This window comes from Odontomachus brunneus, unplaced genomic scaffold, assembly GCF_010583005.1.
Source record: "Odontomachus brunneus isolate Ranch 3 - 2012 unplaced genomic scaffold, Obru_v1 Obru_scaffold_332, whole genome shotgun sequence".
NCBI lineage: Eukaryota > Metazoa > Arthropoda > Insecta > Hymenoptera > Formicidae > Odontomachus > Odontomachus brunneus.
Window position 1 is genome coordinate 98,312 of NW_022639782.1, and position 27,247 is coordinate 125,558.

At 39.1% G+C, this 27,247-nt stretch overlaps 1 protein-coding gene across 11 annotated transcripts in view; it reads left to right on the plus strand.

The window, feature by feature from the left end:
* The window catches only part of LOC116853478 (gamma-aminobutyric acid receptor subunit beta), a 148,191-nt gene that overhangs the window by 70,442 nt on the left and 50,502 nt on the right, over positions 1-27,247 (plus strand). For 7 of the 11 annotated variants that reach the window (XM_032834593.1, XM_032834601.1, XM_032834591.1 and 4 more), the window contains exons 2-3: positions 14,917-15,014; positions 22,371-22,438. In XM_032834593.1, the coding sequence (XP_032690484.1) occupies positions 14,917-15,014; positions 22,371-22,438 (166 nt within the window). The remainder of the gene's footprint in view (positions 1-14,916; positions 15,015-22,370; positions 22,439-27,247) is intronic. The other 4 variants (XM_032834594.1, XM_032834597.1, XM_032834592.1 and 1 more) reach the window with 1 other exon arrangement.

Here is a 27,247-nt window from a genome sequence, read left to right on the forward strand (position 1 = left end):
TCTCTCTCTCTCTCTCTCTCTCTCTCTCTCTCTCTCTCTCTCTCTTCTCACCGGATGCTGTGCTCTCTATTTTCCATTGGGCGGCGAGTGTTTGTGCGAGGCACGTTTCGCAGAAGCACCTACGCGTTCATTTGAATGCGTTCACCTATACTATAGTTGCGAATACCGGAAAATCCCGCACAACACTGATTTGTCGCGCGCGCGTGCGCGACCAACCTCCTCACGTCACACAGGGAATTTATGTGTTCCACGCGTAAAGGCAGGATTAAATTTCAAGACGGAGAAAGCGAGGGAGTCAAGTTCCTGTCGCAAGTGCCATTGAAGCTTCGTGAGGAATAAGAAAGGGAAAAATGCAGAAAGTAGAAATATAGATTAATTTTGTATTTTTCGCTGAAAATAATCAGAATGATATACGCGATACCGAAAGGTCAGAAATTAATGAAATGCTAAAGCATGCGAATTATTGTGAGCCAAATGAAATTGTCAGAATGGTCGGAATATTAATGCATAATGTAGTGCGTAGGTATCGTTTATAGGTCGTTATTGCGACATCGCTTGTGAATTAACTGGAGCGCATTAACTTCTTTTCGAAGGTTCTTTGGCTCGCGGGTATGCGAAATGAATATACGCGTGGCGCGTTAAATCGCGGAGGACGTTAACGAGACAGAACAAATTAGGTGAGTAATGAAAACGACGAGACGAAGAATCTGTTGCGACTTCGGAAATCCAGGTGGAATTAATGAATTATAAAACGTAAAGCGTAAATTTTCAATTTTTCTGCGAACACTATACAGATCCGCACGATATCCGATAATGCCTTTTACAAACTGCGCGAACTCGTATTTATATGTCAAATATAGCGTGAATTTTTATCTTAACACACTTTTGGTTCTTGGATTTATGTTGTTCTTGCGATAATCAATTTCTGCCTTCGCATTCGAGAAAGCTTTTACAAGCGTTTGAGATATTCTGCGATACATCGAGATACTCGGCTCATACGAAATTAATTGATAAATTAGAAACGTGTAAATTTTCAATATTTCCACTTTTTCAAATATAATCACTGTATACTTGACTGAAATGCTATATTTATAACTGGTGGTTCCGTTACAAATATAGCACTGCAGTCAATAAAATCTCAGACAGTAAAATCTCGCTGAAGGAATCAGTTAATAATAGCAACTGCTCTCATTATTGATCATTTTGCAAACACAGACACTGTCATCGTACAAAAGTCGTTAATGTCACAAATGCGACAGTTGGATACAAGTGTAGTACAACGAATTTCTACACCAGATTTTATAATTAAATCTTACTTCCATTAGTCAAAATCAGAGAGATACATAACAGTGCAGTAAAGTGGTAGTGTTTCCACTGAAAGCCAATTAATACTCACTGATTATCGGTTGAATGCTCCTTTTACTGATTCACTTTGAGAGAGTACGAAAACCGCACAAGTCTACATACAGAAAAATATCATTCTACTGTTAAGAAATGCAATTACTCAGTTTACTTTCCTTCTTTCAAGTAATAACTTTTCAAGTAATAGCTATCTTCAACAAAGAACATTTTCTTGATAATAACCTCGAAATATATTATCAGAAATTTCAGAAAAACTCATTACCATATAAGATAAGTATCCTAATGACTGGACTGATATAAACGCAGTTTTGTGTTAATAAATCATTTATTAATAAATAAATCGAGTTAAATATATTGATCGAATTACTTCTCTAGCAGAACTAATATTTGTACAAAACATTGGTTCGTCAACGACCGTATTAAATAAATAGGAAATAAAATAATAAATATTAATTTTAATGAGATACTAGATAATGGCAGTTGTATCAATAATTGAACTGAAATAATTGATCATGTTCTAATTACTGAGTAAAATATAGACTCATTGATTGAATGTTCATTAAATAATATTATTAGTAAATTGACATAAAGAAATATCTTTTATACAGCAAGATTTCAAAGGCTTTTTTCTTAGAAATATTAATTTTTATTAATATTTCAATTATTAAAATATGTTTAATTACTGAGACGTGTTATAATCGCGAATAGTACCAGCGCTTTCGAAACACTTCTCGAGGAATTGTTTCGATTGCGCCACAACAAGGAAGCGATGTGCAAGTGCGGCGATAAGCACCACCTTGCACATTCCTCATTTAGGACCTCAATTCAAAACGCATCACACCATTACCAAATATGGTAATGTGCTTGTTGCCAGGCACCCCCTCCGACAAGCCTAAAACAATATTATAAAAGAACGGAGAAGACCGCCCGGGTGAGGCTTAACATCTCGGTCTCTCGCCGCGACATACGCGTCATACGTGACTTACGCGCGGTTCGCATATTAACTCATAAGTACGGGAGTAGTAATTAAAACTCATACAAGTGTACAATTTAAATAAACCTTTTTTATATTTAACACTACAAGACGTAGTCAAAACCTCTACTACATTTTATCCACCGCCACACACCCTGCCGCGCCCGCATCACCGATCTCGAACTCTTTTCGTGTCCTGGCAACACGGGCACGACAGACGTTTACTTTACTAAAAGAAGAAGAATATATATTTTTTTAAATATTTTTTTAAATATTTAACAATATTATAAAACTGTTGAAAAAAAAATGAATTTATGTAGTACGCGAACTTTTGTTTCAATTGAAAATTCTTGATTGAAATGCTAAACTTACTAGGATGCAGAAAATATATTTTAAATAAATTTAATGTTTATAATGAACTCTCTCTTTATGATATATTAGCGGATGTATAAACTTATGGAATACTTGAAACAAATAGTATTTACTTGAATGCAATGTACATCTTTCTGCGTGTGCGCAATAAATAATACCATTCACAAACTACGTGAATTATGCATACCTAAATTAATAGTTTTACGTCAAACTTAGTGCTACTGTGTCATGTATTTTATGGCGACATAGTCTCGCTTCCTGGATTTACGTTATTTTCGCGACAACCGATTTCTGCTGCGGTCGCGCTATTTCAAGACATACCGCGACACATCGAGCTACTCGCGTCATACCGGCTAATCGTCATGTCTGTCACGCAACGGGGATGAAAAAGCAGCCCTCCCCTGGGCCGCTCGTCCAACTGACGCGAGCGAAACCACAGATGACATCCTGCTTTTTTTCTCTTTCCAAGTATGCTCGAAGTCAGCGACGCTCGTGATCGATTGATCGTCGCGAAATTTCCGTCGCGTGTGCCCGCGTTCTCAGCGAGCTTACGCCCGCTTCGCGCGAACCATCGATCGATCGCGTAGTGATTCGCAAGATTTTTGTGCATCGGCGGAAAGCTCGGCCGCGCGGAAGGAGTTCGCGGAAGGAACGAGAGCGGGACGATGATGGGCGACGGCTCGCATCGCGGACAGTGACAAATGGATCCGCCGGTCCATCATCCCGCGTCCCCTACCGTCAAATATATCTCCGTGGCGCGTTACGATCGGATGGATGTCTCGTCGTATCGGTTGCGTCCTATTTCCAAATCTTCGACCAGCTTTTCCATGTTATCTGGCTCAACCCCGACCGTCGCCGGCACTTTTGCCGAGTCCATTGCGCGGGTTATTTATTATCGCCTATCGCACGAAAATAATACGTTCGTATAAATATGTAAGCTGCACATTTATGTGTGCGTATGTATATGTGTGTGTTTCCGTGCGCTGCGTTGGGCAATTATCTAAGAAAAAGGCGATGAAACGCGCGCGTCACAATTTGACGATATTATGACGTTGAGAAATGATCGGCCGATTTCTCGGATATCGTCAACTCACTCTCGAGGAACTACGAGAAATCGCGCGGTAGATTGCACGCGGAATTTATCTTGCTAATGTAGCGGACGTTTTGTCGCGCGAATAAAGCGTAGTACGCTCTGATAGCCTCATAGAAATTTCCCAAGATTTTTCTAGATACAGCATTCATTCTAATCGGTGTCTTGTGATATCCAATCGGTCATACCATCAAAACAACAATTGGGAATCCTAACCTTCCCCGAAACATAGATTCTCTGTCTAGAAATACTATAGGAATTTGCATTTTTTTCAAGCGATAAAGCCAGTATACATTTATGCATTAAACAGAAAATTTCATTTTCATACCAACTATTGTGTATTTAATGGAATGAAAAATCGAGAAATAAAATATTTTTTTAACACCGACTCTATTTCACTGAACAATGAAATTATTTGGAAGGTCAACGTATCTTTTATTAAATTCCAATGGAAAATAAAGGCCAAAAAAACTGTTGGAAAAATGTTTGTTTTTCTAGATGAAGAGAAAAAGATATTATATATTTTTATGATATCAAACAAGAAATTCCATTTTTATACTAACTAATGTATGCAATGGAATAAAAAAATAAGATTAAAGTATTTTACTGAACAATACAATGATTTAGAAAGTCAGCATATGTTTTGTTCAGTTCAAAATGTAAAGATAAAGACTAGAAAAGATGTTGGGAAAGCTTTGGGTTTTCTTTCCACTTAGAATCGTATATTTGAAGTATTGTACTTCTAATCAGAATCCATAATTACTTTGAGGTGTCAGACTTGATCCCGATTAAACTCCAAGAAATTTTTTATACATTTTTTACACAAGATATTTTAACTTTAAAGCACAAAGGATTTAGAGTGCCGAGTAACGCAGTAACAACGCTTTAATCCACAACACTTACCAGCGATACGATGAATTATTTTCGCAGTCATTCGTATTAATTACCCCCACGCGTATTAAGTACTCCCACGCGTTATACTCTGACAACCTATCGAACAAATTCGCCTTGAAAAGGCGACAGATTTTATCGGATCTAAAAGCCTGCATAAATAATCGTTATCGAAAATGAGCAGAGAAGCAGACAGAGCAAAAGGAAGTGAGATATAGAGATAGAGATACGATGACCAAAGTTTCCAGCAGTGATACCGATAAAAAGGAAACACACGCCACTGACCGGAAGAGTGCGCTCGCATACTTACGACTTCCTGACTCTTCCGCAACGGTAGATCGGTGCCGAAATTAGCGTAAATCACACTGAAAAACGCTACCACCGCTCGTGCAACCGGCTTTCGCCGATTATATATAGCGTCCGACAACCGGTAGTATATAAAGCCGCTTTTTCGTCCGCTCTGCTCGCTTACAATGAATTATTCATAACCGATCCTCGCGGCAAATGTTGGATATTTGGCAAAGAAGGATTGGTCGCGGGATTGAGAACGGTACTGCGGCGAAAAAGCAAGAGACACGAGCAGTCGGAAGACGATCGATCGATCGCGGTGTGGGAGAGAAGGGACCGATACGAACGTAGTCTCGTAGTCGATAACTTCTTAATTGCGAGAAGAGACCCTTACAAAAGCCTCGAGACTTCCGCCTTTCAGAGACACCAGCCACTCCGACGTACTCGACAATGTCGGCGAAGTTGCTGGCAGTTGTTTGACATTAACCTGAAAATAAATTGCACGGAACGCTAATTTAAATGCCAAGGAACGAGGTCAACGGAAGTATCGTCAAAAATGTCGAACCTCCAGAGGGACATCCGAGCGAATCGGATCGTACACATTCGTCGCCGAATTAATTTGCATTAGCGTCGAGAAACACAGATGCATTGGCGCACTCGCATCATGATAATGAAATCTAGCACACTAAGAGACAACTTTATGCGGCTACCTAAAGCACGGGAAAAGAAGTTTCATTGTATTAATGTGCAGTTTGATTTTAAGCATACTCACGGTTTTAGCATACTCCCAAATATGCTCATAGAAACTTATAATGAAATGTAATGAAATGTTAAATTCCTACTTTGAGTAAGTTTGACTTACTTAAACTATTGTATTTTCTTTAACTCGTAGCAAATACAAATTAGGTCTATTTGATATTCCATTTTTCAAAGTCCCTCTCAAAGAAAATAATAATAAAGGGAAAAGAAATCTACATTAAAGAGAGAGGAGAGAAAAATATTTAAAAAATAGACAATATTTATTCAGTGGCTACTATTATAATAACGTATTTATTTATCTAAATTCTTTTATTAATAAATAATTGCTTTTATGAAAAAATTTTAAGAAAATATACATTTTCTTTAATTTAAGAAATATTTTATATTAGTATGAATAAATATACATGTTATTAGTATTCACTGCGCGAATAAAGATTTTCATTTTTTAGATTTTTTTCCCTTAACATAGAGAAATTTATTAAACAAACAAAGAAGTCTGCTCTGGGAGAATTATGCAGTTATTTTAAGAGCCAGTATACAAGTGCATTGCCGTAGCGTCTTACGCCACCTTACGTGAGAACCTTTGTGTTACGCAATAAATAAGCCAATTCTACGACAACGCACAAAGAAAAATGTAACATAACGGAAGAATAGAGCATCTGATTCCTTATTCTTATGCTGGGTTACATCTTTCTTTGTGCCTTGCCGTAGAATTGGCTTACTTATCACCACGTAACAAGGTTCTCACGTAAGGTGACGTAAGGCACTGCGGCAATGTACCTGCGCTGGTCTTAAATAACCACCAAAGAGTTTAATGAACGAGACCAACGCGTTTTTATTGAAAGAAATAGAATCTCTGATTCATATGATCTCAATTTTGGTTCCACACAAGAACGAGCAATTCCGTTTCCTCCCACCTTTCACCAGAACAAACGTGTTGGTTCGTTCATTACAATTAAGACTTCATGTCAATATAACGAAACTCTTTTCTGCGTACGGGAACAAACTAAATTATATGACTGTGAGAACGAAGATGTCGCTGCCGTGCGACGAATAATACATTTTATTGTATGACGGTAATCACGGTAATGACGGTAGTCATTAGGGCCAACGCAACGAATAAAACTGCAAGTCAGATCGGAGTCTGAATTCTTAGATAGCAAGATCGAGCAGAGAAACTCCTATATAGCTTTTTGCACAGAGTACACCCGCACAAGCGTGCCGAGTCCATTGAAAGGAGGTAAGAAAAGAGGGACGGACGAAAGCTTCCACCCATGTGCACTGATCCGAAGCTGACGAGCTGGAAATAAACGTAAGTTCCAGGGAAAATTGGTGAGACGGTTTTTTATCATTCCTTAAAGGCAGGAAAATTGCAACGAACCGGAAAAGGATAAAAGAAACACAGCGAAAGGGATACCGAGCAACGGGCTGGCACGGACGCAGAGGGAGACAAGAGGGGATAGTGCGCCGTCCATGTGCGGAAGAAACGTCGGAGTCGGGAGTCAAGAGCTCCTGGAAATCCGGGAGATTGAAATTCGAGGCGTCTTCGTGCGCTCGGACGGTCCTTCTTATTTACGGGACTTTCAATTACAGAGCGGCTCGGCCGCCAGGCGCCGTAATGTCTGCCATTCTTCTTCGGTACTCGCACTGTGTGACCGCGCCACGGTAATACTATTAAATCAGCTCCCTTTCTCTCTCTCCGTCAGTCTGTCCGTTCGTCTGTCTGTCTGTCTGTACGTACGATTGCGCCGTAATCATTTCGTCGTACGGCCGACCTATTTCGCACTACCAAACATCAAGCCGATATCGCGCGGAATTTTCTACGCGCGTTGTTGAATTAATTACGGTAATAGCGCGGCTATTTGATAGACACCGTTGGTCATCGGAGTGTCGCTGTTGAATATGGTAGGACATGTTTCCGACTGTCCATTAGAGGATAACGCGCGAATGTAGTTAATAAATTCTCGTAATCAAAATATTCCTGATTAAACCGGGTATAGAATTATCAAGCGACCTAATTTCAGTTTCGGCCGAACATATTTATCCGACGTGATCGTCATTAATTTGGCGTCATGTTACTCCACACGTGAGAGCAATGAATGGAGCATGTACACAATCGCGTTTCGTAATTCTAGACAACGCGGCAACGAGAAAAATAGATTTTCGCGAAGCGCGAGAGGAGAAGAGAGACGACGAGGGAGAAAAAAAGTGAGAGAGGAATAAAGAGGGAGAGAGAGAGAAAGAGAGGAGAGCCACGAGATCTAAGGATTGGACGAGCTTCTGAAAATATTGGCGAAGGCAACGCTTTTGCGGCAATGAAGCATGAAACGTTTAACTATGGCGTGACATTTCTCCAACGGCCTTCCTGAAGACCCATGAAAGAGACGCGCGTCCTTTCGTCTGAAACACAGACACCCACAAAGCCTCTCCCCATCGTCACGAACGGAGATCTCGAAAGACATCTCTCAAATATTTGAAGCGATCGAAAATGTCACCCACACAGGATACTCTGGCCTTTTCTTTCTTTCATGAATGAACTGAAAGATCCCGACCTTCCGATTCAAAGTTGATTAAAAAATAGACAGCTCGCGTAGGCAACGATGCCTTTTCACGTCCGCGTTTATACGAAAACGCCGGAGGACATCGTCGAAGATGACGAACTTTCAATATTGATTCGAGCCAATAGAAGCTTATATTTTCATTATACCACGCGTATACCCGACTACATGGTATATGCCGACGTTGTTAATCGACAAGTCAAATAAATCTGAAATGTAAAACGTGAATGAACGTGGGTGGGACGTAACATTGGTCAACAGATAATTTGTCACATGGAATTTCTTGCTCCTTATGAATTTTTATGCGCAGAATCCGAAAATGGACTCAGTCTTTCTCCGTTAGCCACAGTTTTTTTCGTAACGGTCATTTAAGATTTAATATATTATACAATGGGTTGCGGAACAGGTTAAACACAATAAAATTAGAAACTCTATTGTAAAATGGAGTATTATTATCGATAGATTTATGCAATATAATAATATAAATAATATATATATATATATATATATATATATATACAACATTAAATGGTAATAAATGATAATATTAATTAATAATTCAATTACTGAGCATCTTTGTTTTAATAATGACTACCAATTTTGACAGTTTGGTGAGCTTCTAACATCATTATGTCTGAACAGTCTTATAGCCCATTACGAGTATATATAGAAAGGGAAAGAATATAATTATTTTCACATAAATTCTTTTGAATTTCACTACCTTTCTAATAGTGCAGAACTAGACTAATCAGGAAAGTCTATCTTGCTAAGGAATATAGTAAATTTCGTTAAAAGTGTAGAACATTTTTTTAATAGTATATTTCACACGCATATATATACACCCTTTTTAAAATATGAATAGCATGTATATATAAAAAATGAAAGAATAGTAAATTACTGCAGAATATCGATTTATCATTCAGCTAAAAAATTTTATAGTAACTTTTCTATAAAGGTCTTCCTATGTATATTAACACGTAATCCAATTGTAAAATTTTTATATTCAGGTACTATAAATATTAACATTCTAAAGAAACTCTTCTTTATTTAAGCTATATTTGTCTATAATATTCTTTAGGATTAATGTTTTCTCTTTTCTTACACGATTTCTCTCCAATTAGACATAAGATATGATAAAAACTAATACCATATTTTTTTATTTTTAAAAGAAACAGCTGAATATACAGCACAAGCTAAATATACAGCACAAAATCTGTAGCTTCTACGTTTTAGAATGTGGCAAATCATGTTTAATTATCTGTGTATATAAAGAAAATAACGTTTTTGGAACTTAAAAATCACATTACTGGAAAACTCTGAGTGAAAAAAGCCTATTTGTATTTTTAATTCAGCATGAAAAAAATACAATCTATATAGATTATATAATTCGATCTATGGGACAAAAAAGCTTCCTCTGTAGATCAATGTAATTAATCGCGCGTACGTAAACAGACACACGATGTAGAAGTGACATATTTACAAGTGTACTCACGACAGCCTTCAAACTCGTTTTAATCAGAGTAACTTTGCTAGTTTCACTTTTCCTACAAGTAGCCGTTCTCTCGGCGCGGTGAAACGTTCCGAGCGATAATCTTACGGAAATAAAGTCGACTCTTCGTGATGTGCGGAGAACCAAAGTCTATCTATACTTTGGCGCGTGTATCTACACGATACCATCTACACCGTATTATTCGCACCCTTGTTTCCAGAGTAGATATCTTGCGTCTAATCGATAACGCCTAACCTCTGACCTATTATCACAACTCGAGTTCTTCTCCGTTACGAGATATCGTTTCGCGGGACTTAGTCTGTGGCAGTTTCAGTGAATCGTTCGATAAATCCCTTCGAGATACGCGACGATTAAAGACGCCTCGGTCACTAAGACTCACTGATCCTTCGTTCTAAAGTGCCCCAACAGTCGTTACAATTTATAGGATAAGTTACATAGTGATATGAATTATACCAAGTGAAATATATTCGGCAAACTAGAAAATCAATTTAACGTACACAATCCATTGACATCCAATTACAGCGACTCAACTTTCTTTTCTCTCGACATCGACGGTCTTCCTTTTGTTTCGCCGTTTTCTTTGCTTCGTTAAATATTTATTAAAATCGCGGCGGGACTCGCTGTTTTCTCGTGACCCTTTTAATTGCACGATATAACTCGACTTCACGCGTAGCGAACGCGAGATGGCCCTCGAAATGGAGCCGTTGCGACTAAAGAACTTGCTACTTTGAATCACAAAGTAGACTCGCTACTTAGACGCCGTATCCTTAATTTCTAATTGATTACGAAATCCCGTGATTCCCTAATCGCGGGGACACATTGTAAGTCGCATAATTCACGCTTGGAATCTTGGTCAGTGGAATAGAGCGCGGCGAACGTGCACGAAATCTTGATTAGTCTAATTCTCCTCCAACACTTTACAAGCTCGCCAGGTTTACATGCTCCCGTTGTAAGACTATGCGCGCAACCTGATGCACGATAGGTGTCTGAAACATTCTGCTGACTCATATGTATATCGGCTGTAGGGTCAAGGCTTTTCTTACGTCCACCTCGGCCAGCCATTCGGAATAACGCACTGGTCGCACGATGCTATCGCCAAACTAATTCGTACGAATCATCAATGAGCTTGGTCAGACGGCGCTTTTGCGGCGCGGGAGGCTATTTATTTCCCTTAAAGTGACAGAGATGAGACGCGGTTCAGATAACTCACGAACAGCCGATTTGTATCGCCATCTCTTTGTATTATTGTAATTGGTCTCATTACTGTCTTTCTAACCAGTGCTTTTTATCTAACGCGACGCTAACGGAAGCCCCAGTAATTTCAAACGATCTTGATCGGTCGAACCGCTCGGCCAAAGGTCGCTCGTATGTATGCACTTGGTCAGGTCAACGTGAACGGTGTCTTTTATCGGGTCAAGGCGCTGCTGTTTCGCAGATCCCCAACTTTTTCGCTCGTATCGAGAGTAACGTATCGTCATTGAAATTCAGAAGCAAGATAGCGCTTTTACAAGATGCGCGATAAATATGGACTGCTGCGCGATATCACGCAGCTGCAGAAAACTTCATTCTAACTAAAATAACGCGTCACTCAAATTTATCCATCCACGATGGAGAATATTAATAGGAAGTTTCGGGGCGCTTAAAAATCCACTCGGCTCAAATTTTCTTCTTTTTAACTGCAATTATATTTTTTGTATAATTATATGTTTTTTCCTCTTCGTCTTTCTTCGTGCCATTCTCTTCTTTCTTTATCTCTACCTCTCTTCCCCTCTCTCTCCATTATGCAAAAGAGACTTCAACGTTTCGACATATTTAAGTTCACAGGTTTTCAGATTTCATGCCTTCTCTAAGAAAGAGTATTGTTCAAATTTTAATAAAACTCTGCGCAAAAATATCATTTTATTACTAAAAAAAGCAATTATTCATTTTATTTTTCTTCTTTTGAAGAATGATCATGTCCCTAGAAGAATTTATTCTCTTTACAAAAATAAAATAAAACTTTACCAAAGAAAAGTTTGTTTGACACTAGTACTAAGCAAATTTTTACTTTAAAGGGGTGATTTAGTTTGGAAGGCCGCAAAAAAGTATTTTTCTAAAATTGTTTTAGAGAAATGAAAAAAACTGAATAACGTTAAACTTTTTATTTTCTTTTAACGTTATTTTAAGAATATATTTTTAATATTTAAATAGCAAAAAATGATCTTCTCTTTTACATGTGCATATCCTTTTCTCTAGTCTTTTCTCTCTCTCTCTAATCACTAGGAGCTCTCAAAGAAAAAAACACATACAAACGATGTAAATAATTCTAATTCTCTTACGTATCTAAAACGCAAACACTAAAAGTTTCCTTATTGAGGAGCAGTATGGCTATCTTCTTAAACTAGAATTAAAACAATATTGTAATTCTACGCAAAATGGCGATCTTTTTAGTGCAAAATTTTGTTTTTCCTTAAAATGTTAGTGTTTTATTAAAAAACAAAAGAACTAATAAACATATAATGTTAATTTAAATGATATCCACATTCTTTTGAATATTTTTGGTTTTTGCATTTCCAACACTTGGGAGAACAAAAATTACTTACACCGTTTCATATGCGTTTTTTTTCTGCAAGCTTCTAGTGATCAGAATATAATATATAAAGAAAGAGCATTTTATTACTCTTAGATAATAAAATATATTCTTAAAATAAGGTTATAAAAAAATATGTAAAGTTTGACGGTATTCGGTTTTCTATTTTTTACAAAAAATTCCGAAAGAAATACTTTTTGTGACCTTTCAAACTAGAATATTCTCTGAATATAACATTCTTGATTGAAATGCTAAATTTATAAGGATTCAAAATATATTATGAATAAATCCTGATATATTTTGAATGAATCATTATATTGAAAAAAATTCTTGATAGTTTCGCGATTGAAATATTTTGTGGATATTATGAATGAACTTGAAACAAGTAAACATTTACTTACATGCAGTATGTATACTGTTGTGTGCATAAATAAAGTATTGATGTTCGCGAAAGAGAGCATTTTGCAATTTTATTTCCATCGTGTCTATTACGGTGAATACATAAACAAAGTGTTTTGCGAAACCACCCTTGTTGCGAACTTCCCCTGCACCGAACACAAGTCACGACGACACGAATGAAAAAACTGCCGACACACAAGCGCGATTCGATTCCGCCTTTCTTTCTTCCGTCACTCTCTCCCACTCTCTTTCTCTTTCTCTTTCTCTCTCTCTCTCCCCCCTCTCTCTCTTTCCCTACCGTTCGTTCCAATTAAAGCACGCAGCGATTTGCGTAATTGCGATCCGTAGATATCGCGAAGATATTGCGTGATACGATCAAGGTCGCCGCCGTACGCGGCTTCGCGTGATCCAAGAGCAGGCGCTGGTTCGAAGTAGTTACGTACGATCTTGGTCAGCCCGCTGAGCCAAGCAGAAATCGCTCGTACACGGAGTTGCTCTACTTAGCGGAACCGGAATCGGCTGCTGGTCGTTGTGTCTGTTAGATCTCGTAGGTAATGCGAAACGGTATCAGCCCGCGGACTCAAGGGCCGTTTGTTTGGCTGACCGAGACCATCCGTATCTACTGACCCGTTAAGTCAAGAACAGACCCGCTGCACTTTATGCCCCGGACCCTCGGGCGTATCTGCCTCTCGCGGTCGTGTATGTCATGCTGGCTGTTACAATATCTTCTCTCGAACTTGTCTTTGGAACAATGCTAATCCCAATATCTATATCAGTTCAGGAGCTCGCGGCAATGTTCCAAGGGCCGGTAACAGATCGCCTTAGCGCTACTAATTTCGAGAAACGCACTAAATGGTAATTACCTGTTGTGCATTGAAAGAAATGTCTCGTAATAATTAAGAAATATAACATTTAGCTCAGTATTTCGGTGCAATATTTGGTAATTACAGATCCTTTCCTAAGTGCAATATTTGCGTATATGTGATAATTGCACAGAAAAAAGAAACATTTTTGTTTGAAAAATTCTTCCTTTTTGACATGTCAATCTTTAGATGAGATGTAGCGCTAAACAAATAACAATAAATTACTTGCAAGAATGCATATTTAAAATGATTCGACGAAGAAAAATCTGTGCTTTATTATTATTAAAAATAATTTTCTTTAGTTGCTTATATATAAAGCTTATACATCAATGATTGCTAATTTGAGTATATTAGTTTCAAGAGATTACTAATATTTTTCCTGTACATGTGTAGTATTAAATATAGTAATAGTTACCGACCGGTAACTCTGGTAATAATTGCAAAAATAATCAATGAAATAAATTCTTCATTTATAGTTGAACTAATTTGGTTTGATAAATGAATAATTTGGCAGTGATTACTAAATATTTCGACTGTTACTAAAGTATTTGATAATTTCGTATATTTATCACATAACGTAATAAATATTATTAAACAATATGATTTTATTTTACAGGTTATTTGACATACGTATAAATTGGTAATAGTCATCAAGTGTATTAGTTATAAATACCAAGACTTGACAACAAATACTAAGTCTTGCTAAGATTATTTGTTAATATTTAAACAATTATTTTATTATATTCGCTTACACACATTTGGTTGACATTTTTATTTCATCAAAATATCCGGTAACTATTATCCAGATTTGATGGTTATTACCAAACTTTTTTCCTTTTATATATATCGTATATTAATGTCACAGTAACAGCGTGTGATCGATACAGATTGCTGCACATATCACCTCTAAAAAGAATTTTCAACATTTCGCAATTTTCCAAAAAAATGTGTTTGCTGCGTCGTATCGTCACGCGTAAGCCGTGCAATAAATTTTTTCCACCCGGAAATCCTTTTGCACAATTTTATAATTTTTCAACATTTCAAGTGGATCGTAAATGGAATTATATCGAGAGATTTGAGTGAAATACTCTTGCTGTTATTTTAATTAATTTAAAAAAGATATTAATTAATTATAAACATTATAATTTGAATAAGAGAAACACTATTCACATAAATACGAAACATCACACACGGAAAATATTTACGGTATAAACAATTATGGCAACTGTGGAACTTTTCTCGTAAGAGGCAGGCGCGAGATGAAATTCTCGTTTGTTTACAGAACTGGCGGCGGCAGTATGCTGGGCGACGTGAACATCTCAGCGATACTGGACTCGTTTTCCATCAGTTACGATAAAAGAGTAAGGCCGAACTACGGAGGTGAGTAGGGATTCGATTTTGTCCACCTTTCGATTACCGAGATCATTCGACCACCTAGGTGTGGAGTCTATATCGTGCGCAAAACTTGTCAGTCTCTCACACGCTCAACGGGATCGTACAACCGAGACGTCTAGAGATTATAACGATCGGTTGATTTTCGCACGGCCGCAGTGCAAAGTGACGCGCGCCGTCAGCAAGTTTTGCGTTCGACGCAAAGCTTTCTCCGTCTCATTGTCTTCTAGTCGTTGCATTCTATTGCGTGAACCTAAAAACATTACCTTGCAGCCAACGGGAATGACGGAGTTGAGCGATGAAAGAGCCCAAACATTGACACACACCGGCAAAATCCAATCAATTGGCGGAACAACGGAAAAACCAGCGCGCGACTCTTTTAATTCCACTTCGTTCGCTGCAAGCGCAGAAAAAAAGAGCTTTTTACGTGTGCTCGGATTAAAAAAAGAAACGAAAATAACCAGTACTGTGTGTCCCATCTTGATGCAGCGCTGAGATAAAAGGAGCTAAAAGTACGCGTTGATAGCGGATAAAACGCACACACACGAACACATCCGCAAATACACAACACACACACACATAGAGGGATAGAGACAGAATTTATCTGAAGAGCAAAAAGAAAAAACGAAATTAAATGAATGAAATCGATATGCGATAAATCATAGGTATAAAACACAAGCTCTCGAATTGCTGTAATAGCGCACGCGACACAGCAGTAAAGCCCCGACAAAACGCTCCGGGAAATATTTTTGACGCCGCTCTTACCATCTCCCACGTTTATACTGCAAAAACGCCCGAGCTCTCTCGAGCATACTACCGCCTCCATAAAACAACTCTGACAGAAACGGCGTGGCACCACGTGCACACACGGATCGCATCCTGTTTCCCGCCAGCAAAGGAGTAATTTGTCGTTTACCTTGCGTCTCTACCGCGGACTACCGAAAAAAGGAATACCGATAAAGTGACGCGGCAGACAGTTCGCTCTGTCGCAAATGGAAAGAGCGATAGGGGGAAAGGAGAGAGAGAGGGAGGGAAGGAGGGAAGAATGGAGGGGGGAGAGAGAGAGAGAGAGCGAAACACAAAATGCCTTTCCCCATCCTCTCTTCCGACTCTTGGCAAATTCGCAAAATGCATACGGCGAGCTTCCGTGAGACTCTCACGCGGACGCGATCACTTTAAATAAATATTGTTTTATCTGTCGTGCGCGGGAGCGGCGCGATTTCGCGGTCGAATAAACGGCATGCTTATAAAACACAGGGATATTAAAAAGCCATTAGGCCAGTTTCGAGTGAGCGCGCTCGCCAGCCGGAAGAGGAAGAGAAAGAGAGAGAGAGAGAGAGAGAGTCAGTCAAGAGCAATTAGTACCTCCCAATGGACGACTCGTTCCACTTTCGCGGATCGGAACCGCGGCTCGCGGTCGGACGCAGTGAGAAAAGTCGCCGCGCTTCGGGCTCGATTCGAACAACAGTGGCGACGGCGGCGGCCGATTATCGGTGCCGGAATGCCACGATTATGATTCATGTCGCGGCGATTTCACCGCGACAAAGTCACATTTTCGGCGGTGGCCTCGTGCAGCCCCGCAGGGCGGGGCTGCAACGCTTCGATAAAACTCGGATCGATGCTGGGAGGCCCCGTGGGTTGCCAGGGGTTACCGTTAACGTATCTCCGCGCCGCGCGCTGCGCGCGGACACGCCGCATCTCGCCTTCGATTGCGATTTTGATCTTCGCGCGCGCGCTTCCCTACCTGTCCCTTCCTGTCTCCCCTGTTCCCTAGTCTCCGGTTCCGGCCTAGATTCTATTCCGAGGGGCAGCGTGCCGCGTCCATATTTTCGGCCACGCGTCGCGAATCGCTAACGAGGACGACACTTGTCTTCATATCGTCGCTTTATTTCGCCAGTCTCGTCGTCCTCCGTCTTGGCCGTTTCGATCGCGGAGAACTCGTGATTTCGTGAAAAACCACTTGACTGCGAATTGCAAAGCTCCTTTGTTTTCGGGAGAAGTTAAAAACACCTGGCCCCAACTGATCGATTCGCTCGCGCGAGATATTCTTGGTTTCACCTGCATTTGCTGATGCAGAAAAGGCGACATGTAAAAGTTAAATAGCGACAAACGGAAAAAGAATTAGCCGAATAATTTAGATCTCTTTGTGTTTTGAAGGTATTTAGAACTATGAGTCGCGAATTTTCTCAGCTGCTGCACAACAGAACGAAATTATACGAGATATCTGACACGACAACGCACATGTGTGTACAGGTTTCCAAAAAAATAAAGATAAAGATTTGAAATATGATTCAGAAAATATAAATAGCACTAAGGTTCTCTCTCTCTCTCTCTCTCTCTCTCTCTCTCTCTCTCTCTCTCTCTCTCTCTCTTCAATCTCTTTTTTCAAGAAGTCAAGCATTATCAAAGTCAATTTTTTGTCTCTTTAATTTTAATTTTTCTCTTTAAGTGTTATTGATAAACTTAATCTTTAAAAAATATGGGTAAAAAAGATGCAATTACTAAAAATTATGCAACTAGTATGAAATAAAGTCTATTTTTTAATTAATTTTAGATACTTATAAGGCTTTTTTGTTTTAAGCAGATAGATATATAAACTATACATTGTTTACAAAAAATAAAAAATCATAACTTTGTGGATTGGATCATTTTTGCATAATTACGGCCAATTGTTTTTTGACGTATCGTCAACGTGTTGCACACTGAAAAAGATTGGTAATTGTTACTAAATGTATTTAGTTACCGAATTTAATTTAAAAATTCAGTAACGAATATGATAATAATAACGAAATGCATAGTAGATTTGATGTACAAAGGACATTTAATCACAGTCAAATGGATTAAAGATTTTAGTAATAGCTACGAAATATTTAACATTTGTTATCAAGTATTTGATGACTACTATTAGATATTTATGTAGTATTATGTAATGTTATGAAATCATTCAGTTTTGTTTAATAAAATATTTGGTAATTATTAATATTTATCTTATTAACGCAACGAAGTATATTTAATGACTATCAACTGCACTTTTATTAATATGTATATCACAGTATTTGTCGTATATCGACTGTTGTTTCTAATATTTGCTAGTAAATATAGCATTACTGCGCATTTATTGAAAGTTATAAGAATATATTATAGAAGTTATAAGTTATAAGAATATATTATAAGTGTAAAATATATACAAAAATATGTACAGTTTATACAACGTTATAGAGTTCATAAGACTCCAGTTTCTGTTCGATTGAGGTAAAGCATTGAGTGAGTGAGGTCTGAGAAAAGATGATGGCCACTACAAAAGATTTAAATGAAACCACGGACGAAACTTCATATGTGAAGTAATAAAAAACATCGATGTGAAAAATGAAAAATATATAGATATTTTAAAGTAGTTTATAAATAGTATAATACGATAAAATTTTTCGAATAAAATGAAAGAATTAAATAATAAATAAAAAACTTTCATCTCGAGCACAAGTAATAAGCTTTGACAAATATCTCATTTTCTATTGCCAAGATTTGATATTAAACTTGCAGAATGTAGTTAGTCTATTCATCTAAATATATAGTTTAAGCAACACAAATCTTGGTTCTAAAAACTATACATTTTACTTTATATAGCTAAATTATTTCTTAATTATCGTTTTATGTTTGGCCCGCATTAATTGACTGAATAATTTAGCAACAACTATCAAATTTTGATACTTGTTACGAAATCCTTCTATCAGTGTACGTGTGTCTCGCTATTTTTGGCGAGTCGCGAATCTCAGTCATTTTTGGTGAACTCGCGTCCACAGAACTTGTCCCACAGCGTCGTGTGCGCTAATCTTCTTTTGTCAATATGTCGAAATTTTACGTAGTTGTACGAAAAGAGGAACTTTTGTTCAGTTTGATCTACCTGTGCACACATGCGTTATTGTATCAGACACTCTGTGCTTTTAGCACATTATCGCTTAATTGCTCTCACCTTGGTAATTAATTGACCCGCGCGGATTCACGTGAAACAAATAAATCGTTGAACTCGTAAACGAGTTACGTTGCAGCCGTAAACGACAAGTGGCTGCGGGGTCGGAGAAGAGCGTTTATCGAGCGACTTTCAGTAGAACGGCGCGCCTTAACCGATTGGAATTGATCTGGAACATCGCGAGAACACGGCCTTGATTTTCTGCACTCTACGTCGGGAAGAGATACATTAGTAATAACTCACTTTGCAGTAAACCCGGGCACGATCGTAGAGCGTGAAAAGCGATCGTCGCGTTTTCCGTGGGATCACGTATATGGGTTACCAACCGGTAGAACGCAAAAAATCGCGTTAAGCGTATCGCTTCGATTCGTATCCACCGATATCCGCACACACCGCTAGTCTTCAGCATACTGATACATATACGCGCGGGGGATTCGCTGGATACGGAGGTTTTAACATTTAAAATTTAGATCGGTACGGGCATTACGGAAACGGACGCGAATATCCCGGGTGGACGCCGGATAAACACGACGCCGATGCTGCGCGTTCTCCTCGATTCGTGGCGTTTCATTGGATATTCCCCGGAGCGCGGCCGGATTTTCAAACGCGAGCTCTGTCCGCGTTCAAGGCCTGCGTAAAATAACAAAATACGTGACGGGAAACTCAAAGTGTTTGCACTCCATAAACTAGCTTGTCGCAGCCATAAACAACAACTCTCGGCTACCTCGTTTAAAAAGGCGAACCCCGTCGCGACTTCTCGGATTCTCGGGTCAAATGTGTTTGTTGAATCTAATATCTAATGATATAATAACACACATACACACACACACACACACATACACGCGTACATGTAATAACATAGAAGAATTCGTTGAAAATAACAACAAGGATCTATGGGAAACAATTATAACTCAAATATACTGCAAATATCGGCGTACTTTCTGAATTTTGTTAAAGCAGAATCTTACTCAAAACGAGAGCGGAAAGTGGTAGCATTTTTGCTCGAAGTGATAGTGAAAATATTGCCACTCGAAAGTACAAGAGTCAATGTTTTATTCAAGCTTACAGTGGATTCTGATTTTCCATATAAGCGAATTTTTCAATCGATTAGAATGAATATATTTCTATATATGTGTGTATGTGTGTGTGTGTGTGACGATGGAATATACTAAATATACTTTTTAATTTAAAATGAAAATATGGAGTGGTCATTCTATTTTTTAAATGAAATTAACTCCGAGAAATTTAGAGTTCTATAGAGGCAATAGTGAAAATATTGTCGTTCAAAATCACAAAAGTGAATGTTTTATTCGGACTTAGAACAAATTCTGGCTCCTTGTGAGTAAATATCTCAATCAATTAGAGTAAGTATGTTTCTGTGTACATGTGTGTATCTGTGTATATCGAAGAAATATATCAAATTCACTTTTTAATTTCGAGAGAAGATATTCATTCGACGATTTGAAGTGAAGAATTCACTTTGTATGAATAAAAGATCACTCGAATTCGAGTGGAATTCACTCCAAGAAACTTGGAGAGTACTATGAAAGCGATAATGAAAATACTGCCACTCGAAATCGCAAGAGTAAATGTCTCACTCAAGCTTAGAATAGATTCTAGCTCTGTATGAGTAAATATTTCAAATATTTCGTTTCAGAGTAAATATGCTTCTGTCACAATGGAGTATAATCGCAGAAAGATAGGTTGTCTCATTTTTTTATAAATTTGGAAACGTATTTGTCTTGTTCAATGGAAAAATCAGTTTTTCCATTGGGACAATTGGACAGGACGTTCCTAAACTCATAAAACAAAGTCAGACAATCTATCTGTCTACGACTGCATGTGAAATTCGCTCTTCAGTTTCGAGTGAAAATATTCATTTGGCGATTCAGAGCGGAGAATTCGCTCTATATGAGTGAGAAACCACTCGAATTTGTGTGACTCGGTACTCACGCTACTTTTCGAGCGAAATTTCACTTCAAAAAGTTCAGAGAGTACTATAGAGCCGGTGGCTGCGATTTTTCGACGCAAACGCGCGATTATTAATTTCTGCTCCTTTCTCAGTCGCGTCACACATCTCTCATGTATCTTTCTTCTTCCTCTTTTTTTCGAGGTACGTCCTCATGGGCGATCGGTTTGCACGGACACGAGGCATACCGGCCCGTTTCAATTAACTCGATACCACGTCGTCCGTGTGTTTCCCGGTGTGTACGCGAGAACGTCATTGTGAAATATGTGTCCCATATGGGACGTTCCTCGGCTATAGGGCTTTAAAAACATCCTAGAAATGGAAATGAAGATATATCGGTCGAGTGGCGCGCGATGGCGTTGGCAGAGCCGTTGTTTACGAGTCAACTTTATCGCGAAAATGCCAACGTGGACACGTATACGCGCCTGTATTCGCCACCCCTTCCGGCCACCCCGCCGACGGCCATCGCGCCGCTCCCTCGGCAGCCGGTTCTTTCCATCTGCACTTGGCTTTCCGCCCTTTTTCGCCCTGTAGATGAAATTTCGCCCATAAAGTTTTCTACAGTGAGATACCGCCCGATCGGGCGCGGATTACATTTTTCCGCTTCGTCTTTGCGGCCGATCAATTCGTGCCTCGCATCTGGCGCGGTCCATTGAAATTCTCACGAACCCTCGTAAGGTCGGCGAGTTTAGATTTCGCAAAGATTACGAGCGGGTTAGCGTATGTCACGTCTGCTGAAATACGCGCGAGCGTAAACGATCGCTCGGCTGTTTTAATAGATCACGCTCTCACATTTCATTTTATTTGCGAATTCTCCGATTTCACGCGTTGGTAATTTCAGTGTCCTCAACTGTGGTGCGGTAAAATTGATCTTTGATGAATGGGTCAAGATTAGCACAAAGAGAGAAAAATGATGTTCAGCGTGAATAATTCTCATCGCATTCAATCCGATATAACTGATTTAAGAGATGCTCGCTTATTCCCTCTCGTCGAGCGCAAACTAATGTAAGTGTGATGTGAAACACAAAGGTCCCAGCGCTGCATAGGAGGAGACTATAGTGCAGCCCACGAAACTTCGTCCGTGATCGTGAGGACGACCGAGCACACGTAAATTAGCGCGTACAGATTATTACCGGACGTCGTCTAATCGAGAGCGATTACCACTTTCAGCAATCCATTCAACGTAGTGACATCACTAACCCCATGCCCATTTCGCATTCACAGTAAACTCACGGAACGCTACCGAACACAAAAACGAAAGAAAGCAATATATGCGCTTATACACGTGATATATGTATATAATCGCAATTAATGAACCGAAAAATGCCATATATATAGTCACTCTCATCCGTGTAGCTTGGCCGCGGCCGGAAACCGGCGACTCAGTCTTACTAACCTTCGATTTCAGGTCCTCCCGTCGAGGTGGGCGTCACCATGTACGTCTTGAGTATCAGCTCCCTATCCGAAGTGAAAATGGTACTACCTCTAGGTCTTATTCAGTAATTCCACTGAAACTTACTCATTTTTTACTATCGTTCGTCTACAAAGAGAAAAAAGAAACAAACACGATCCGTCCCCGCCCGCTCGCCCCCATCGCCCCGCGCGCCCTTTCCCCCACCGGTCTCTTCGCCCAAGCAACCACACTTTTTTAGTGCCCGTGTATTTTCAAGTCAACGATTGCCGCTGATCGTTATCGAATTGCAATCAGCATCTAATTACTTGACACACACACACACACACACACACACACACACACACACACACATGCACAGTCATACTCATATCCCTGGAGACTCACACGCGACGACACGGATGCGTAGTCGATTACACCCTGAGTGCGATCCATTAGACGCTGCAAATACTTTGAAGCATTTGTATGGATCAATCATGACGTTTCTTTAAGCGCTTCAAAATATATGCGACGTCTAATGGATCACACTCCCTGTCTGTACCATTGGCATATGAATATCTGAATGGAGCGTGTTAATTTAGGCATGGAAGATAAGGCACTAATCCGCGGTAAGGGGAAGTTATGGCACTTTGAAGCATTTATTGATTAAAATTTCTTTTGATTAAAATAATCGGCAAATCGATAATCAGGTTTGATCAATCGTCATATATATACACACAAATATAATTTAATTGTTTGATGAAATTAATTTAAATGATCAATGAAATTATTAATTGCTGTACACACACATCGATCATATCATAATTTGGTTAGTAATTGATTTCTTCAATCGATGAAATTATTTGTGATTTTAAATTTTGATTTTCTGCATATAACAATAGTTTATCCTTCACAGCAAATTTCATACAAAAAATTTTAAAATTTTCTAATCTCACATTTGTTTCAAATTGTTATATGAATGTTGTACACCATTTAAAAGCATCTGATGCCACCACGTTCAGCACGAAAAGTTCAGAAATTTCATTTTTTTTTTATAAAAAATTAACTTATACTTAGTTATTAGTTTATACTTAAAACAATGATAAATGATATGGTTAAAACTCTATTACATCTTGATATATTTACTCTTTTTAAGAAAAAAATTATAAAATATCACATTTTTTGGTTATTTAAACATTCCCTTAATATTCAACGCTGACTTCAGATTATTCGGATCACACGTACTTTATGTACATCTTAATCAATTTACATCTTATAACACATTGATAATTCGCAATAAACTGACGTAGCATATTTGCAAAGACGTTTTCAAAATTGTCCCAGCGCGAGCTGGTACAAAATCGAATATATAAGAAGCCGCGGCGGAAGTATCCAAAGTATTATAGCTCTGCCTTTACCGTTAATTGAACCTCTCCCTCGTAGAATGCTCCGTCCAGACATCCTTATGTCGATAGTCTGTACATACACGCGCACACGATTGTGTCACATCCCACCTGTTGTTTTTCTTATGTTTTTTCAATCACTCTCGCAACAAATGTCCGGCTAGAACGTTTACGATTATGCAGTCACGTGTACAAAGTCAAAGATCACATCACGCAATATAATATTCACTTTATCTATGCCATGTGTGTTTGTAGTTTTAATTAAGACACGTGAACATCCTAGTGTCTGTCGCCGAGAAAGCAGGTATTCGAGAGTATCGGCGCCACGCGTTCAGGTAAACGGTTTATTTCGAAAATCATTACAGAGACGACGAGAGATAGAGGAAGAAAGGGGGGAGGGGAGAGAGAGAGAGAGAGAGAGAGAGAGAGAGAGAAAGAGAGAAGAAAAATTGACACGATTGATCACGTTGATAATCGACATTTGCATCTGTACACTAGGCTGTAAAGTTTCTCTCTCTTTCTCTCTCTCTCTCTTTCTTCATTTCTTTCTCTCTTTTTCTTTCTCTCTCTCTTTCTCTCTCTCTCTCTTTCGCTTTCTCTCTCTCCCCTCCTTCTCGGTCGGCTCGACGATGAGTAATCCGTAAATCACTTGGTGCCGTTAATCACGCGCTAATTGGGGCGATACTTTGAACGAGTCGGAGCCGGGTCCTCCAATAAACGACTCGTTGTTTAATACGTCCGCCGAAGCGTAAATTATCTCCATTGCCAAACGATCGTCGTCGTGATTATTTTGCTCCAAACGCGCGCATAACGATCGATTAATTGCAGCTCCACGGGCCCGCGGCTTTAATCTCGCCCTCGTTCCGGCGCCACGAAGGAAACTTGGTCCTCGGGATGACGAAACGATTGGGACGTGGGCTCTCGTCGACGCGGTTCCTCGATCGGCGCGCGCCCCGGTAATGAAATTAGTTCGCTTGCCGTGCACAGAGCCGTATTGCTCTGGGCTATCTGCCTCTTTGATGTGCCGTTCGTTTAGCGACGACGTTTGGGACCGCGACAATCGTGTAACACGATTACCGGGACGATTCGCCGACGCTCACTCCGAGGGACTCCGCCGCCACGGCACGAGACGACGTCCAATTTCTTGGCGCGTTGGCTCCGGGACCAATTGAACGCAACAATTCGGAAGAGGAGCAGTCGGCACCACGCGCTGCGTCGATGTCGCGAATATGCGTCGCGAAACGAACATATTTCGGCTTCTTTACCGATTCAGTGGTCCATGGAACTCTTATAACTCGGCTTTTTTGTGACGTTTAACCCTTTCAACTCGAATTAATTCTATTCGCAAGAACAATTTTTTTCCCTATTCATTATTGTTCCTAGTAATGTAAAGATAATAGCTAATTTACATTCATAATTTTACAATAAACCATTTTAAAGAAATCAAAATGTTTCAGAGAAACATTTCTTTGATATGCCGCATTATTTTTAGTGCAAACTATACTTACTTTACATAATATGTAAAAAACTATACTATACTATACTATACTATAAACTATACTATACTTACTATACTATATGTAAACTATACTATACTTTGCATAATTTTCTACTTTTCATACATCGCAATAATGCACGAGGATATTTTGTATAGTTTATTTTTAAAATAAATGAATGCAATATTAGCAAATTGCAATTATTTATGAAACGGCCAGCGTTAAAGTGGAGAGACGACAAGTGCTGACAATTTATTAGTTTTTACTATTACAATTAAGTGATAAGATTAAAATCTTGTAGAATCGTGAGAGACGGAGTTTAACAGTTTGGTGGCGAGAAATATCAATTAGTTTGGATCGATTCGAAATATATGTTGCCTCAGGGCAACGATGGGTGCGAAAGGGTTAAACAGTTCAAAAAAGCCAATTTGTGAAAGAGGCGAACATTCCGCGTGCCAACGCGCTTCGACGACTTGTTAATTGCATCTCGCGATCTCCAAACACGCGGCAAACTTATGAAATTTATGTCGCTTGATTATCGAGAAGATCAAAAAGGATTGATCCGTTGGATTTGGAGGATACTCCGACAGTACTTTTCAAATTATGTTAACATCGTTTGATATCCAATCTTTCGGATCTCATATACGTCGATTGATGATTCACTAAAAAGGAGGAACGACAATTTGGAGCATGTTCGGTCAAATTTTCGCGTAAGCCGTTGTATCATCCTAGTCAAAATGCGTCAACTTCTCCTCGCCTCTGTCACACATACACACACACACACACACACATGGCGAAACTCAACTCGCGCATCCCGCGATATGGCCATTTTATTGTCCGCAATATACGCGAAAATAAGCGTCACGAGCGCCGCATAAAAATGCCAATTTAGCGTTCCACGCAGTAAGACGCGCTTAATTTCGCGTTGACGCACAGTAGCGATTACGCGACATGGTTTACCTCCTGTACTTCGAAACTATCGAAATGAAGCCAACCGAGCCAAGTCCCCTAACTCGCTTGATATATTGTAGTTCCTTCATGGCCCGTCCGCTTATCGCGGTGCCGCTTTACACCGACGCAGAATTGAGTGTGCGCGTGTATGACCTTACACTCTGAACACATACGCACATACATACACACACTCTGCGTACACATACACACACACACACACACACACACACACACAGAGAGACTCTTTAGTAGCGAGCAACTGAAAAAAAACTACCAAAAATGGACAAAGTACTATTTCATTTTTCAGATAATAAATATACATACATATATATATATATATATATATATATATATATATATATATATACACACTGGCTGTCCTCGTTCTGCGCTCGGGAAACGGGGCTGTAGTTTCAGCGACTGGTAATCGCGAGATTGTGCAGAGTGCGACTGCAGTCGCGGATCGAGCTAAATCTAGCGAGAAAAAAAAGAAAAAGGGAAATAACCCTCAGATCGTTCTAAATTATTGCGAGAAAGATCTCCATTCGCGAAGCGCAAGCCGGGAGGATTTATTTCAAGGGAAGAAGAGGGAGAGAATGGGGGAGTGCTCCCTTTCCTTCGGACGTTTGCCGCGTGAGAAGCGAATTGTATTGACGGCGAAGACGCTATTAAAAGTTTCGATGTTAGAGACGGGGAGAGGTACCAAGCGGGGAAACGCGAATCGGCACCGGGACGAGCTTCCAGTTGCCTCGACTGCCTCCGTTTACCGTGGAAAAGTTAGCTCTCTGATCTCCTGCCTGACTCTGAGCCTGGGCTGCCTCGAACGTCACGTAGTGTTAGAGAGAACGTGAATGAGGAGCGTCTTTATTGCTTTCTGCTCTCAGGGAAAATAGTATTTTGTTCAATACTGAATACATATATATATATATATATATATATATATATATGTATATATATGTATATATGTGTATATATGTATACATATATATATACATATGTGTATATATATATATATATATATATATATATATATATATATATATAT